Source organism: Geotrypetes seraphini, chromosome 3, assembly GCF_902459505.1.
Source record: "Geotrypetes seraphini chromosome 3, aGeoSer1.1, whole genome shotgun sequence".
Lineage (NCBI taxonomy): Eukaryota > Metazoa > Chordata > Amphibia > Gymnophiona > Dermophiidae > Geotrypetes > Geotrypetes seraphini.
Window position 1 is genome coordinate 397,405,693 of NC_047086.1, and position 17,572 is coordinate 397,423,264.

Here is a 17,572-nt window from a genome sequence, read left to right on the forward strand (position 1 = left end):
GGCACATCTTGTATGCAGTCAGCCACCGCCAGTGCCTCTCCTCTCCGTGCCTCTTCTTTTTCTGCATCCCCTACTGGCAGCTCAGGGCCCCGTCTGGAGGGCCTCTGCACGTGCGCGGATGTCAACGTGATGATGTCATGCATGCATGTGACATCATCACAGCGACTTCCAGGCGCCCTCGAGCTGCAGCTGCCAGTTTAGGGTGCCGCAGCTCGTAAAGTTTGCGAGACGCTGACCTACCAGCCTGTCACGGCTGGACATGAGTTTAGGGTGAGAATTTGTATCTCTAATCCTCATTTCCATTTTCTGCTTCAGAAAACGGCCAAAGTGCTGACGAGCCTCTGTGCCCTGGGCCTTGGCCTCCTTCTCTTCTTCTTCTTGCCTCCCCTGATGTTCACCAGCATAGAAGACTGGAACTATTCCGAAGGCATTTACTATGCGTTCATCACCCTCAGCACCATCGGCTTCGGGGATTACGTAATTGGTGAGTGACGGCTTACATCTCCGTGGCTGTGTGTGGTCAAAGTTCTGAGCAAGGTCGCTCCTTGCCACGGGGATGCTACCAAGAGTTGCCCCAAAGAGTCAATCCCTCAGCAATGCCCCTCTGATCACACAGGGAGTGCTGTAAAATATATGATAGCTCATCCAGACTGCCAGAGGTTGTAGTAAAAGCGGGTAGCGTAGCTGGTTTTAAGAAAGGTTTGGACAAGTTCCTGGAGGAAAAGTCCATAGTCTGTTATTGAGAAAGACATGGGGAAGCCTCTGCTTACCCTGGATTGGTAGCATGGAATGTTGCTACTCCTTAGGTTTTGGCCAGGCACTAGTGACTTGGTTTGGCCACCGTGAGAATAGACTACCGGGCTTGATGGACCATTGGTCTGACCCAGTAAGGCTATTCTTATGTTCTTACATGAGCCAAGTATAAGACAATTAAGCCATTGTAACATCACTGATGAGGTTGGCTCTGAGGCTCTGTGGAATGAGGCATTATGACATCACAATCTCAGCTCTGGAATGTTGCTCTCATTGGGGTTCCAGAATCTTTTGTTACTCTTTGGGGTTCCAGAATCTTGCTATTCTATAGGATTCTGAATGGAATGTTGCTACTCCTTGGGCTTTGGCCAGGTACTAGTGACCTGGATTGGCCACCATGAGAATGGGCTACCGGGCTTGATGGACCATTGGTCTGACCCAGTAAGGCTATTCTTATGTTCTTACATGAGCCAAGTATAAGACAATTAAGCCATTGTAACATCACTGATGAGGTTGGCTCTGAGGCTCTGTGAAATGAGGCATTATGATATCACAATCTCAGCTCTGGAATGTTGCTCTCATTGGGGTTCCAGAATCTTTTGTTACTCTTTGGGGTTCCAGAATCTTGCTATTCTATAGGATTCTGAATGGAATGTTGCTACTCCTTGGGCTTTGGCCAGGTACTAGTGACCTGGATTGGCCACCATGAGAATGGGCTACTGGGCTTTGTGGACCATTGGTCTGACCCAGTAAGGCTGTTCTTATGCTATTACTTGTGCCAAGTATAGAATAATCAAGCCATTGTAACATCACTGTTGAGGTTGGCTCTGAGGCTCTGTGGAATGAGGCATTATGACATCACAACCTCAGCTCTGGAATGTTGCTCTCATTGGGGTTCCAGAATCTTTTGATACTCTTTGGGGTTCCAGAATCTTGCTATTCTATAGGATTCTGAATGGAATGTTGCTACTCCTTGGGTTTTGGCCAGGTACTAGGAACCTGGATTGGCCACCGTGAGAACGGGCTACTGGGCTTGATGGACCATTGGCCTGACCCAGTATGGCTAGTCTTAGGTTCTTTTGAGATGCATTTAAGAACATAAGAGTTGTCATATTGGGAAAATGGAAGGTCCATCAAGTCAAGTGTCTTTGTTTCCAACAGTGGCCCATCGAGATCACAAGTGCCTTGTAAAATCTAAAAAAAAATAAAGCAGATATTATGCTGCATATTCTAGAAATAAGCAGTGGATTTTCTCAAACTCATCTCAATAATGACATATTGGCTTTTCTTTTAGGAAATTTTCCAAACCTTTCTTAAACCCTGCTAAGGTAACTGCTTTCACCACATTCTCTGGCAATGAATTTCAGAGTTAACTACACGTTGAGTGAAGAAAGTTTAACCTGGTTTGTTTTAAATTCACAACTTAGTAGCTTCATTGTGTGCCTCTAGTCCTTGTACTTTTGGAAACAGTATTGAAGCAATCCACATCTACCCTTTCCACTCCACTCCGTATTTTACAGACCTCTACCTTATTTGGACGTTTGAGGCTAGACCTGTTTTTAGCAACAAAAAAGTGACCACTGGAGGGATGAAGCCATGACCTCCCCCACCACCACACTCCCCCCAGTTATTGACACCCTCCCACCCCCAAAGATATGAATGAAACAGTACATACCTGCCTGCATGATAGGTCCAGATGTTATGGCCAGTCCTAATAGGGCAGCAAGCGAGTTCCTGGAGTAGTCTAGTGAGCGGTGTAGTCAACCATAGAGATGGGGATTCGGGCCTATATCCTACTCCAACTACTTACATGTATGGTGGAATATGTGAGCCTTCCAAACCCCACCCTAATCCCACTGTACCTACATATAGGTGACATCTAGGTACAAAGGCTATCGGTGTGGTTTACAGTTGGGTCCAGTGGTTTTGGGTGGGTTTTGGAGGGCTCACCATAGAATATAATGGAGTTATGGTGAGACGTAGGTTTACCAGACGTCTGGGACAACCATACATGTCCTCTTTCCAAAACCCAGTAGTTTGATCAGGTTTTAGAAAGCCATGACCCCCCCCCCCCCCCGGGCGTGACTGGAGGCCCCTGAGCATGCGAGGATGATGTCGCACACCTCTGCGCATGCTCGGAAACCCTCCAGACACGGCCTGGAGGTCAGAAAACAAATATGAGGCCTTGAGGGGCGGGGCTATAGGTGGAATGGGGCTGGTCCATGTGTCTGGGTTTCTCTGGATAAAAATCTGATAACCCTAATGAGACGTGTACCTGGGCCTTTTTATGTGAAGTTCACTGCATCGCTCCCCCCTCAGGGTAGCCCGCTACTCTGCTGGGATGTTTGTGTGGCCAGTCTGCTAAAAATGCTGGCCTCTCCTATGTCCCAATGGCTTGTTTTGTGCATTTTTCTTTTGAAAATGGTTCAAAAAGACAGATGCACTGAGGAGAAGCACATTTGAGAAATGGCCATTTTCGAAACCAAAAGACCATTTTTCTGTTTTGAAAATGGCCATGTCCGCTACTGGATTTTTTTTGTGTGTGTGTAATCCGCAAAACATTCCGTCTCGGATTTGGACATCAAATCGAAAATGCCCCTCCACATCTTTTTTGAAATGTGGTGACCAGAGGGGCGCACAGTTTTCGAGGTGCAGTTGCGCTGTGGAGCAATATGTTTTAGTTTTCTGTTTTCCATTTCTTTCCTAAAAATTCCTAAAGTCAAAATAGATATACAGTGCTCCCCCGCAAATTCGCGGTCAGCGGTTCATGGTCCCGGTCATTCACAGTATTTTCTGACCGTGAATGACTGGGCAGCGGAGGCAGGAGAGGGCAGCTGGAGTGCCGGCGAGTGAAGGGAATCACTCGTTGTATGCTCCGACCGCCTCTTCCTGTACTAAAGTCGGGCCTCACCAATCAGGAGCTGCTTGTCAAAGCGTATCAAAGCAGCTCCTGATTGGTGAGGCCCGACTTTAGTACAGGAAGAGGCGGTCGGAGCATACAGCGAGTGATTTCCTTTACTCGCCGGCGCTCCAGCTGCCCTCTCCTATCTCTCCTGCCTAAAAACCGTATTCGCAGTTTTTTGAAATTCGCGGGGGTTCCTGGAACAGAACCCCTGTGAATTTTGGGGGAGTACTGTACTGCAGAGAATGACACAGTGACAAAATTCATCACCGTTCCCGTCCCTGCGGATAACCGCGGGAAACCACTTTCATGTCATTCTTCAAGGAGAGAGGGAAGAATCAGAGTATGAATGGCCACAACCACTGACCCTCAAGCTTTGCGTTGAAGAATGCTGGGGTAGAAGGACTGAGGTTGAAATAGACACTACAAAATTACATGGGATTATTTCCCGCGGTTATCCACGGGGATGGGAACGATGATGAATTTTGTCACCGTGTCATTCTCTACTGTACTGTAGTTCATTTTCCAACTACTGCATGTCATACTTGGAGTAGCCCTGACCTCTGGTGGACACTCCGTAGATTACAGGTGCATAACCAATTACAAACATGACCCACTAAATAATAATAATAATAACTTTAGTTTTTCTATACCGCCACAATCTTACAACTTCTAGGCGATCTACACTGAAGAGAGCTGGACAATCAGTGAAGTACAGAATACAAATAGCGAAAATGTTATTGAACAGTCAGCGAGTTACAGAATGCAATCAGTAAAAATACACATATTTCTCAAAGTTATCAGCAAGGTGTTAAACCCGTGAAGCCCAGTGCCCTGTCTCTGACAGAGGCCAGTCTAGGTGACAAGTGCCTGACGGATCCCCAAAAGCAGATCTTTCTCTTATCTCATTTAAAGGGATAAGTGATGACTTTCTCAAGACTGCATTATTACTTTAATGAACTTTGCTTCCAAGAACTTGTCTAAATTTATTTTAAAGGCGTCAGTGCTGGTCACCTTGACATCCACAGCTTAACTATGTGCTGCAAGAAAAAATACTTCTACAGTTTGCTTTTAGTCTGCTGTTGGTTGGTTTCATAAACTTCTGGAATTAATTAGGAGATTCAAAAAATCAACCAACACATCTCATATCTACCCCACAAAACGCTCATCAGCAAAAAGGAAAAACACCAGGGTAGTGTTTTAACACTTCACTTCTTAAAAACAAGTCAGGCACTCCAATTGTTCTTACACAAACCTCTTGATTCTTTATCTTCTACACCAAAATGGTTCCAGACAAAACAGTATTGAAAAACTTCTTCTCAGTATCCCATGGACTGGATGGGTTCTTAATACAGGAACAAACAAAAACAAACTGCAGATATGTACAAGATGCAGGCGAAATTTATTGTGACAAATATAAATATATAAAAACCTTTTTACCAAACAATGGACCCGACACGGTCCGTGTTTCGGACAAACCTTCGTCGGGGGTCCAAAATGAAAAAGGTTTGAAAAATATGCCACAAAAAATTGTAGAGTAAAATGTCATAAACCAAAAGGTCCGATGCGCTTCGTGAGACGCTTTACAGCAGTTGGCGATTCTCAGCGCATCGGACCGTGTCGGGTCCATTGTTTGGTAAAAAGGTTTTTATATATTTATATTTGTCACAATAAATTTCGCCTGCATCTTGTACATATCTGCAGTTTGTTTTTGTTTGTTCCTGGTTGGTTTTTTCTGCAGACAAGGTTGGACCTCCTCCTTCCTTTTTGTTGCTTTGGGTTCTTAATACAAACTCATTCAGATCTCTCTTAAAACCTGCAACTAACCAAGGAGAAAAACATCAGAAATTCAAGATAGGAAAGGGATCGCGGGGCGCACAGCTATTTCAGAACCCCCTTCACCAACCCCAATTCTACAATCATTTGTTCCTCCCCCCCCCAACCTCCCTGTTTCTAAATTTTGTTTGCTACACATCTTTTTCAAATCAGTTAAATATGAAATGATCCATAAAGCAAAACACAGTGGTATCTTGGTTTACGAGCATAATTTGTTCCAAAGCAAAGTTCCCCATAGGCCATAATGTAAACTCAGACGATTCGTTCCACAACCCAGGTTTGCTATGGTGGCCCAGGGGTGGGTACCTGCCTGGATGATGCCAGGGTGCCGCAGCCCCTTCAGCAGGGTGACTTCCTTCCCTCGGGGTCCCCATACAGCTGCCCTCCTGCTTCAGGATGATGCCTCTGCCATCTACCAGCTCAGGCACAGGTCCTGCTGCCGGGCTCACGGCTCCTGAATTAAGCCGTAAACACACGCACGAGCACATAGCTCCCGAATTAAGCCGGCCGCCAAATATTTGTTGTTTATTGAAAGCTTCTATACTGCTGCTAATGACTAGGGGAATCAACTCAGAGCAGTTTATATGAGCTTTGTAATGGTGTTGCAACACATGAGCTTCTGTAAAGGTGTTACAATATAGAGTTTGCATTTCCTAGGATGGTTTCAACACAGTGTCAGAAGAACAGGAGATGATTACTTCCCAAAATTTGGAAAGTGACAAAGAAACAGCGAAGGAAGACTCGTGTTTCGGCCCCAAATGGGCCTGCCTCAGGAGTCTGAACAAATACAGGCATTATTTATCAATATATTATTAAACCTTAATCAACACTTTGCTTTTGTAAAGATGTTACAATACAGAGTTAGCATTTTCTGAGCTGGTTCTCAATATAGCCCTCTTAAACCATATGATAATCAATCCTCTTTCTTATTTCTGCATATAATACATAATCAAGGGGTAGGGAACTCTGGTCCTCGAGAGCCGTATTCTAGTCGGGTTTTCAGGATTTCCCCAATGAATATGCATGAGATCAATTTGCATGCACTGCTTTCAATGCATATTCATTGGGGAAATTCTGAAAACCCGACTGGAATACGGCTCTCGAGGACCGGAGTTCCCTACCCCTGACATAATCAATCTACCTGCTTTATACATACCTACATGTACATAACTATATAAAATATATCATATATTTATTCATATTATATCTTCTTATACAGGATTAACTTGTCAGTGGTGAACAAAACGCTCACTTCCGCTAGATATTGACCCCTAAATAAATTTTTGAGGAAATGTAGATGGGCATAATAACAGCTCCTTCCCCTTTTCTGAGTCCTCTGCTTTTTTTCTGGCTGCAGGTATGAACCCGGCTCAGGACTACCCGCCGTGGTACAAGAACGTGGTGGCGCTCTGGATCCTCTTTGGGATGGCTTGGCTGGCCTTGCTCATCAATCTCTGCATTGGCTTCCTGGAGAATTGTGGCGATATCTGCCAGTGCTGCAGGACGGGGGCCAAGAAGGAGACCGAGCAGGATCTGTCGGACGCTTCGCAGGACAGCAACCTGCAGCCGGTCCTGAAGGAGACCACCGAGAAGGTGGAAATGTTCAGCAGCGGTGACAGTATGAAGCCAGAGATTGCTGACTGAGCTCAGCGCTGCTGGACTAAGTCCGTACCCACGAGAAACATGATTCTAACCCTGCATTTTAATTTTCCTCCCCCCCATCTTCTCGCCTGACGGCAGTCTGGTACTGTGATGGGACAAGAACAGGAAAAAGCGGGACTGGAATCCAAGTGTCAGGATGACTTGGAGTTAGAAGCGCTGATGTTTATGAAAAAAAAGGGCTCAGGGGGGTTCAGCCTCCTCTGCTTGGCCCCTAGTGGCTCACGCTACATCCTCTCGGGTTGATTCTGGGAAGGCTGGAACTGAAACCGCTGTCTGCCAGCGCTAAACAGAATATGTTCACATGTCCTTTGGAGATGTGTGCCACCTGCAGCACAGCCATGGAAATGGGGTGGAAACGGTGGTGGAAATGAATCGGTAATTGTTAAGACAGAGTTTTCCTTTGACGTGCCTTTGTCTGCCCCTCTTTTTCCATTCTCTATTCTCCCTTTCCAGCTTTCTTCACGTCTTTGTTTGTCAGACCTCACTTTGGCAACATCCTTGAGCTGTTGTGTGACTGATTTGGAGATAAGAGGCTAAGAGTGAGTTCACGTAATGCTGCAAGAGACGGGTGGGCTTGGGGGTACTCAACTCTGCATGGCTGTTGAGAAATCATTTGATGTTATAGTGCAGTGTATCTCAAACTGTGTGCCGTGGCACACTGAGAAGGAAGAGAGGCGCCTGCCAGCTGACTTCCCTACGCGGTACGGCACCAGCGCTGCCCGATTTACCGAAGGCCTGCATGTTTCCCCTTTCTCTCTAGCCCCCCCCCCCCCCAGGCCTCCCTGTCTCACCTTTAAAGCTAATTACAGCAGCCTACAGAGGATCGCCGGTCGGTAAAATGATTTTATTTTCAATATAGTGATTGAAAAGTGTCAGTTTTGAGAATTTATATGAAAAATGAATGGAAAACATTGGATTACAATTAGTAAAGGGGGTGGGATTTGGGGCAGAGCTTGGGTGGGCCTAGGGAGGTCTGTGGTTGGGGTACTCAGTTGATATTTGTTAGACTTAGGGGGTGCTTAGCTTGAGAAACACTCCTGTAGGCAATCAACTGGTGCCAGGGCCTCTCCTTCCCTCCGGCCCTCTTCCCTGCTGGCACCCCCTAATGGCGTCTCAGGGCCCATCTGGAGGGCCTTGGCACATGCGCGGATGTCAACGTGATGATGTCACGCGTAGGCATGATGTCGTCACGGCAACGTCCGCGCACTTCTGGGTGCCTCAAGCCGTAGCCACTACCTTTTAGTGTGACCGGCTCAAAAACGTTTGAGAGACACTGTTATAGTGGAATAATGGACATTGTGGTGGAGGGAAGATGTATTTGTCTGTTGTCTGATTTTGTGTGGATGTTTGTTACATATATTATGTATTTGATCTTGTGATCCGCTTTGGAAATAACGGACAATAAATAGACAAAGTAAACTATAAACTCTGTCCTTGGGATTGATCTTACAGATCTTTCAAGGTCACAGGCTGCCTGATTTGCCAATTCGAATTGATTCACGTCGGTGAATCGATTTGTTGTCTGAGGAAAATCGGACTCACCAATTCAGCGAACCCCGGTGAGACCTGACATAACACCAAGGCCTCCTAAAGCAGCCACGGCAGTGGCATCGTTCTGAACGGGCTGCTCGCATCCTGCCCTGCCGGGGCCTTCCCTCTGCTGCGTCACTGATGACACAGCAGAGGGAAGGTCACAAGTACCCATTCAGAGTGATGCCACTGTTGACCGTCCGCCGCCACTGCTGCTTTAGCAGACCTTGAAGGTATGTCAAGTCTCATGGTGGGAGAGTCGGCGGGGTGCTGCTGCTCAGGGGGATGGGATGGGAGGAAAGATGCTGCCCATGGGGGGGGAGTGGAAGGGAAAGAAGGGGTGAGAGGGAGAAATCCTGCATATGAAAGAGGGGAGGGAGACATGCATGGAGAGAGAGAGAGGGAGAAATGTTGGACATAAGGTGGAGGGCAGGGAGAGATGGTGTATTGGGAGAAAGAAATGTTGCACATGATAATGGAGGGGAAGAAGAGAAAAGATGCTGCAAGGAGGGGAATAGAGGGGTTTGACCCAAGCTACAAGGCAAAGAGAGAGAGAGAGATAGTAGACAGTGGGAAAGAAACAAATGTGGGATATAGCAGTGGAACATAGAAAAAATAATTGTATTTTCTATTTTGTGATTATAATATGTTGGATTTGAAATGTGATTCCTGCCAGAGCTGGTGTTATTCAGCGAGCGTGAGCGAGGACCTAACAGAGAGGAAAAAGGCTTTTGGGGTTATCTTGTTTACACCACAGTTCTGGCGTGGGGTTGGAGAGGGAAATGGGATGGGGTGGGTGGAAAGGCTATAAAATAAACCCGCTAGGACATTTGAAAAAACCACCTGATTGGGCAGGAAAAGTGAATCGAAAAATAGGCCAAATCGAATTGAAAAAATTTTCCCTGAATCGGGCAGCACTAGTGAGTACAAGTGTCGAGAATGACACGGGGACAAATTTTCCCTGTCCCCGCAGGATCTCTCTGTCCTCATCTGCACAAGCCTCGAACACTTTAAAATCATAAGTATTTGAGGTTGTACCACAGAAAGGCGGTATATCAAACCCATGACCCTTGTATGCATTATCCTCTGGATTCTGTATAGGTCAACCACAGTTGGGCATGGGCGGCAGATCTGCCTTTAAAGTAATAACAATTAACGGTATTAACAAGCTCAGTTGTCAATAGTTAGGAATTACAGGCAGATGTGCCCTCGAACATAGAACAATACAAAAAATGAGGATATAAGTGGTTTTCAGAATGCCATGAATGATTAATGACCAAACCACTGCAGAGTACTGAAAATGAAACTGGAGAGACTTTTGAGTAATCAAAATTGCAAGCCTCAGAATTTGGGGCTATTTTTACCCAATTAGGGTTCTTCAGTGGAGACGCCCCACTTGCTCCTGCAACCCATGACACTCCTCAGGGGTGGGATTGGAATGGGGGTGGGGTGGGTGGAGGTGAGGAGTTGGGACCTGGTTATGAATGACCAAAGCTGGCAGGGTCGTAAAACCGGCAATAGGATACTTTTTTAAAAAATATGTTTGTGCTTCCTGCCTCCGTGGTCCAGCAGCTCCAACGTTCTTCCTTCCCTCTTAGGAGATCCTGCCGGTACCCAGGGCAGACGAGAAGAGACAGATGGAGCTGCAAGCAGTCAGCGCGTGGATGCGGCGCTGGTGTGAGGAAGAGGGATTCCACTTCGGGTGCAACTGGACGACGTTCTGGGGGAAGAGCGTCAGCGGAGACGGCACGAGGCTACTTGCAAGCAACATGAAGAGAGAAGTTGAGAGGTTTTTTAAAACTAGGAAGAAGGGGAAAGCCGACAGGTAGGGCTGGTCTCAGTTGGGGCGCTGGCCTTTGACCGGAGGTCTGCCGCGTAAGCGGACTGCTGGGCATGATGGACCACCGGTTTGACCCAGCAGCGGCATCTCCACCCCTCCACCAAAGTCCTCCCAAAACAGCAAGTTTGCAGCATTGAGGATACGACACGCTACTTCTGAGTCGGGCTCCGGTTCATGGATTGAAATCCTTTTAACGGGGTCTGGGATCTTCAGGAATCCTGTGGAGGTGACAATCGATGTTATCCATCAGGATGAGAGGAGCAAACCGTTCAAGCTTGAGACTGGTGGGTAAGGCAGAAGAGAGCAAGGCCGGGCAGGAAGAGGATGGAGAGGGCCGTGAACCTGATGTTTGGAACAGTTTGCAGAAAGGCTTAAGATTGGGGAGAGGCAGCATGAGGAAGAGGATATGCAGTGGTGTCATTGGAAGCAAACAGGAGAAATAGGGCTAACCTGAGGTACTGTAGTTTAAATATCTTGTGGCAAGTCAAAAATCCCGTGGGCTTGCTGATGGAAGGAGTGCTGGGAGCAGAAGGCCCAAAGCAGTGCTATATCACAATGTCCTCAGGTCTCCATTGTCTAGGCTGCTGGGAAACATAGTCCAAGGAGCTGCATCCCCTCAGTATCTGACCCTCGGGCGAAAGGAGTGTGAGGTGGTATCAGTCCAATTTCTGCTGGCCCACTGTATCCATGAACGAGGCAGATAGAGTAAGAAAGGGAAGGATGGCAAAGCGGTTAAAGCTACAGCTTCAGCACTCTTGAGGTTGTGGGTTCAAACCCATACTGCTCCTTGTGACCCTGGGCGAGTCACTTAATCCCCCTAATGCCCCAGGTACATTAGATTGTGAGCCCACTGTGACAGACAGGGAAAAATGCTTGAATACCTAAATACATTCTGTGCTCCTATGGGAAAACAGTATAGAAAACTGAATAAATAAATAAATAGTGCTAAAAGTTTCGGCCTCTGATAACCAGAGTTGGTATTGTGACGTCATAATGCCTCATTCCACCAATGCCTAAGAGCCAACCTCATCAGTGATGTCACAATGGCTTGATTGTCCTATACTTGGCTCACTTTTGTTACATTTTGATTTCTAGAGTGGTGCAGTGGTTAAAGCTACAGCCTCAGCTCCTTGTGACCCTGGGCAAGTCACTTAATCCCCCCAATGCCCCTGGTCCATTAGATAGATTGTGAGCCCACTGGGACAGACAGGGAAAAATGCTTGAGTACCAGAATAAATTCACATAAACCATTCTGAGTTCCCTTGGGATAACAGTAAAGAAAACTGAATAAATAATAGTGTGAAAAGTAACCAGATTTTTTTCTGTCACAGCTCCACAAATTTGGAATTCACTTCCACTTAATATAAGAGAAGAAAAATCTCTTCGTAAGTTCAAAAGTCTTCTAAAGAGCTGGCTATTCAAAGACGCTTTCCAATAGATTGGTCATACTCTACAATTGATTCAGGTAGACGATTTAATAGAATAAAGCGGGTATTTGTTCCCTTACTTTTGTGGCTTAACCCTTCCCTGGTTTTATCTTTACTCTTAATTTTTTTAAAAAAATTGTATTTATGTTTATTGTTTTTACCCCTTCCCCCCTTACATATAATATTGTATTGGTAATGAATATTATGTCTGTTAGTTTTATAATGTTTTTTTTATAATTTTGGAACTTGTGTAATTCGCATTGGATTTGGATTATGCGAGGTAATCAAAATACTAAATAAACTTGAAACTTTTGATGTCATAATGCCTCATTCCACCAATGCCTAAGAGCCAACTTCATCAGTGATGTCACAATGGCTTGATTGTCCTATACTATAAAAAGCTTCTATACCGCCAAAAATCTCAGCGGTTTCCAAAATAACATACATAAAAGTACACTAAAACATATGATTGGTTGTGGGTTCAAACCCACGCTGCTCCTTGTGACCTTTGGCGAGTCACTTAATCCCCCCATTGCCCCAGGTCCATTAGATAGATTGTGAGCCCACTGGGACAGACAGGGAAAAATGCTTGAGTACCAGAATAAATTAACATAAACCATTCAGAGTGCCTTGGGATAACAGTATAGAAAACTGAATAAATAATAGTGTGAAAAGTTTCAGCCTCTGGTAACCAGAGCTGGTATTGTGATGTCATAATGCCTCATTCCACCAATGCCTAAGAGCCAACTTCATCAGTGATGTCACAATGGCTTGATTGTCCTATACTATAAAAAGCTTCTATACCGCCAAAAATCTCAGCGGTTTCCAAAATAACATACATAAAAGTACCAAATACACTAAAACATATGATTGGTTGTGGGTTCAAACCCACGCTGCTCCTTGTGACCTTTGGCGAGTCACTTAATCCCCCCATTGCCCCAGGTACATTAGATAAATTGTGAGCCCGCTGGGACAGACAGGGAAAAATGCTTGAGGACCTGAATAAATTCATGTAAACCGTTCTGAGCTCCCCGTGGTGCCTCACACAACGAACTTAATTGGTTCCAGGAGCAAGTTTGTTATGCGAAAAGTTCGTTATGTGAAACGCGTTTTCCCATAACAATACATGTAAAAAAAAATAATTTGTTCTGTAGCATAAAATATGCTAAGATGACATAAAAAAAGATAAATTTGTTGTTATTATTTTTATTTAGATACATCTAAAAACATAATTGTTTTTTAAAACAACACACATTTTTTAAATTTAAAGACAGACTAAGTAGAGTCTAATTTTACAGTGAGAGAGGGCAGAGTCTCAGCGGCAAAAACTGGGACTTAACTGTTCATTTTTTTTTTCTAGCATCGGGGAAGCGGCGAGAGTAGCTCCGCCCCCCCAACGCATCAGCAGTAGGCGCCGGGCCCCTGCGAGCCGACGGTCCGCCACTGCACAGGGAGCCAGGCGGAGAGAGGGCAGTTAAGCGCAGTGCCTGCGCGGAAGGATGCAGCTCGGGCGACTTCGTTGTGTGAAACGAAGTTCGTTGTAGGAAGCAAGACATGAAGTTCGTTGTGCGCAGCGTTCGCTGTGCGAGGCGTTCGTTATGCGAGGCACCACTGTATTTATGAATTCAGTTTTCTATACCATTAGTGACTTAATTGCCCATCCAGCTTCAACCTAATGCAATGCTTCTGAAGCCAGGGCTCTGATGGAAAATTTCAACCCTTGAAGGAGAACAGTGTGGATGAACCGCCAGATGGATTCCTCGGTACTGTCAACCTTCTGCCCTTCTGAGTCTTAGCCAGCTCTATGAACTGCATCAGCCGTCCGTTTCTCTGGTCCAGAGCTAGTGTGGTCATCTCCTCTGGGCTCATTCCCTCCCTGACCCTGGTAGGAAAACAGAAGGCGTGACGGAGAGTCCTATTGTGCTGGGAATGTCCCCTGAGGTCCCAGTGTAATGTGTGCTACTGTGAGAGATGGAAGGAGGCAGCCACCCCGCTGATCGCAATGGAAATGGACACGTCATACAAACAGGGCTTTGCCATGCTTCAATTATAGCCATAGCACCTTTGCCCTCAGCTGGATAGAAAACCATGTTTTAATGGGCTGGAGATTAAGTGAGATAGTACAGGGCTTTTCACTCCTTTGGGGATACTGAATAGAGAATGACACGGGGACAAATTTGTCCCTGTCCCCACAGGAACTCAATTTCTTCGCCCTGTCCCTGCCCCATTCCTGTAAGCTCAGCCTTAACCAAACAGACCTCGAACACTTATGATTTTAAAGTGGTTGAGGCTTGTGCAGATGAGGACAGAGCTTAGGCATTGGTGGAATGAGGCATTATGACATCACAATCTGAGCTCTAGAATGTTGCCACTTATGGTTTAAGTGTTTGAGGCTTGTGCAAATGAGGACGGAGCTTAGGCATTGGTGGAATGAGGCATTATGACATCACAATCTGAGCTCTAGAATGTTGCCACTTATGGTTTAAGTGTTTGAGGCTTGTGCAAATGAGGACGGAGCTTAGGCATTGGTGGAATGAGGCATTATGACATCACAATCAGAGCTCTAGAATGTTGTTACTTAGGATTTTAAAGGGTTTGAGGCTTGTGCAGATGAGGACGGAGCTTAGGCATTGGTGGAATGAGGCATTATGACATCACAATCTGAGCTCTAGAATGTTGCCACTTATGGTTTAAGTGTTTGAGGCTTGTGCAAATGAGGACGGAGCTTAGGCATTGGTGGAATGAGGCATTATGACATCACAATCAGAGCTCTAGAATGTTGTTACTTAGGATTTTAAAGGGTTTGAGGCTTGTGCAGATGAGGATAGATCTTGCAGGAATGGGACAGGGACAGAGCTCAGAATGGAATGGGGATAGAGAGATCGCATGGGGACAGGGAAAATTTGTCCCTGTGTCATTCTGAGTGAGACAATAAAGCCTGCATAAAGCATGCATGAAACCACATCATGGAGTAAGTCTTCCCCTTGCTCCTCAGGACCGTAAAGTGAGGTCTCCAACTTCAACACTGTTCTGCCCCCATTTTATATAGGCATTTTCTCAGTTCTTATATAAATCAAGTATATGTGTTTGTTCTTAGATGTGTAAGTAAAGTGTGCTCAGTTGACTTAAATCCCCAGAAAGCTTTACTTCTCCCAGAGAGTCTGGCTGCAACTAGAAAGTTTAAGCCTGCCCTTTAGTTTCTGGGAGAGAACAGTATCCATTTTGTATGACCACATGGCTGCATGAAAACCTGAGTTTGTCTACCAAGCCCCTTACCTTGTTTAAAAGCAGACTAAAATCCCACCTTTTTGATCCATAACCCTACTCCCCTCTGCCCACCAACCCAGCCAGTAGATTAACCATTCCCCTTAACTGTATCCGTGACATTCTCTTTGTCTGTCTTGCCTGTTTAGATTGTAAGCTCTTTGGAGCAAGGACTGTTTTCTTTGTGACTGTACAGCGCTGTGTAGGTCTGGTAGCGCTATAGAAATAATAGTATTAGTAGAAGTCTAACATTGTCCTCTCACCAGGTTTTCACCCTTTATTTCCGCTAGCCTAATACAGTTTAGATTCAATATTTAAGTCTGGAGCATAGTGTTATTTCCCACAGTGTGTGGACACACTCCCAGCTTTCCTTTGGATAGTTTGTAATGGTAGAGTAAGAAGATTCTGTAGAATAAGTTGGACTGCCTTGAAAACTTCAAATTGTAAGTGTTTATTCTTTACTTCAAGTTATTAAAGAAAGTTGTTCAAAGAACTACAAAGTTTGGCTGATAACCACGGTTACAGAAGTAAGGGTTAACTGAAAGGGATTCTCAGAGAAGTGCCAACCTAATGCAGTGAGTTCTGCAGTGCATGGCCATGAGGAGTCTTTCTGTTTCAGTACAAAACCTGAGCACGTTTCAGTAAAATCTCTGAGAACCATATTTGGTCAGACCAGTTTAGCCCAGTATCCTCTTTCTAACAAGTGATTGATCCAAGTCACAAGTACCTGGCAGGTGGAAGAAGATATTTTCTTTCTCAAGGGACCCTCAGCCACAAGAGGACATCCGCTCAAACTCAGGGGCGAGAAATTTCATGGCGACACCAGGAAGTATTTCTTCACTGAAAGAGTGGTTGATCATTGGAACGAGCTTCCGATACAGGTAATCGAGGCCAACAGTGTGCAAGATTTTAAGAGTAAATGGGATGCCCATGTGGGATCCCTAAGAGGATAGAGTTAAGGAGATGGGTCATTAGGAGTGGGATCTCTAGGAGAGTACACTAAGGGGGTGGGTCAGCAAAGTGGGCAGACTTGATGGGCTATGGCCCTTATCTGCCGCCATTTTTCTATGTTTCTAATCCCAGGCGCGAGAGGGTCAGAGCTAAGGCAAGGAGCCTCCACTTAGCTCTGCTTCATCACATGACCCCACCCCTCATATCTATTGAAGAAAATTGGTTCAGCGAAATTATTTTTATTTATTTACTTATTCTCTAGTACTTTCTACCTAGTGCTTCCCTATCTCTAATGTAACATAGTAGATGATGGCAGATAAAGACCCGAATGGTCCATCCAGTCTGCCCAACCTGATTCAATTTAAATTCTTTTTTTTTTTTTTAATTTTTTCTTCTTAGCTATTTCTGGGCAAGAATCCAAAGCTTTACCCGGTACTGTGCTTGGGTTCCAACTGCCGAAATCTCTGTTAAGACTTACTCCAGCCCATCTACACCCTCCCAGCCATTGAAGCCCTCCCCAGCCCATCCTCCACCAAACGGCCATACACAGACACAGACCGTACAAGTCTGGCCTAGTTCAATCTTTAATATTATTTTCTGATTCTAAATCTTCTGTATTCATCCCACGCTTCTTTGAACTCAGTCACAGTTTTACTCTCCACCACCTCTCTCGGGAGCGCATTCCAGGCATCCACCACCCTCTCCGTAAAGTAGAATTTCCTAACATTGCCCCTGAATCTACCACCCCTCAACCTCAAATTATGTCCTCTGGTTTTACCATTTTCCTTTCTCTGGAAAAGATTATATTCTACGTTAATACCCTTTAAGTATTTGAACGTCTGAATCATATCTCCCCTGTCTCTCCTTTCCTCTAGGGTATACATATTCAGGGCTTCCAGTCTCTCCTCATACGTCTTCTGGCGCAAGCCTCCTATCATTTTCGTCGCCCTCCTCTGGACCGCCTCAAGTCTTCTTACGTCTTTCGCCAGATAAGGTCTCCAAAACTGAACACAATACTCCAAGTGGGGCCTCACCAATGACCTGTACAGGGGCATCAACACCTTCTTCCTTCTACTGACTACGCCTCTATACAGCCCAGCATCCTTCTCGCAGCAGCCACTGCCTTGTCACACTGTTTTTTCGCCTTTAGATTTTCGGACACTATCACCCCAAGGTCCCTCTCCCCGTCCGTGCATATCAGCTTCTCTCCTCCCAGCATATACGGTTCCTTCCTATTATTAATCCCCAAATGCATTACTCTGCATTTCTTTGCATTGAATTTCAGTTGCCAGGCATTAGACCATTCCTCTAACTTTTGCAGATCCTTTTTCATATTTTCCACTCCCTCTTCGGTGTCTACTCTGTTACAAATCTTGGTATCATCTGCAAAAAGGCACACTTTTCCTT

The 17,572-nt window shown here is 45.4% G+C and overlaps 1 protein-coding gene across 1 annotated transcript in view; it reads left to right on the plus strand.

Annotated features, from left to right (window-relative positions):
* KCNK17 (potassium two pore domain channel subfamily K member 17) overlaps window positions 1–7,893 on the plus strand; it is a 41,550-nt gene extending 33,657 nt beyond the window's left edge. The window contains exons 4-5 of the mRNA XM_033938378.1: window positions 316–484; window positions 6,849–7,893. Coding sequence (XP_033794269.1) covers window positions 316–484; window positions 6,849–7,135 — 456 coding nt within the window. The 3' untranslated portion in view covers window positions 7,136–7,893. The remainder of the gene's footprint in view (window positions 1–315; window positions 485–6,848) is intronic.
* Window positions 7,894–17,572: the final 9,679 nt, after the last annotated feature.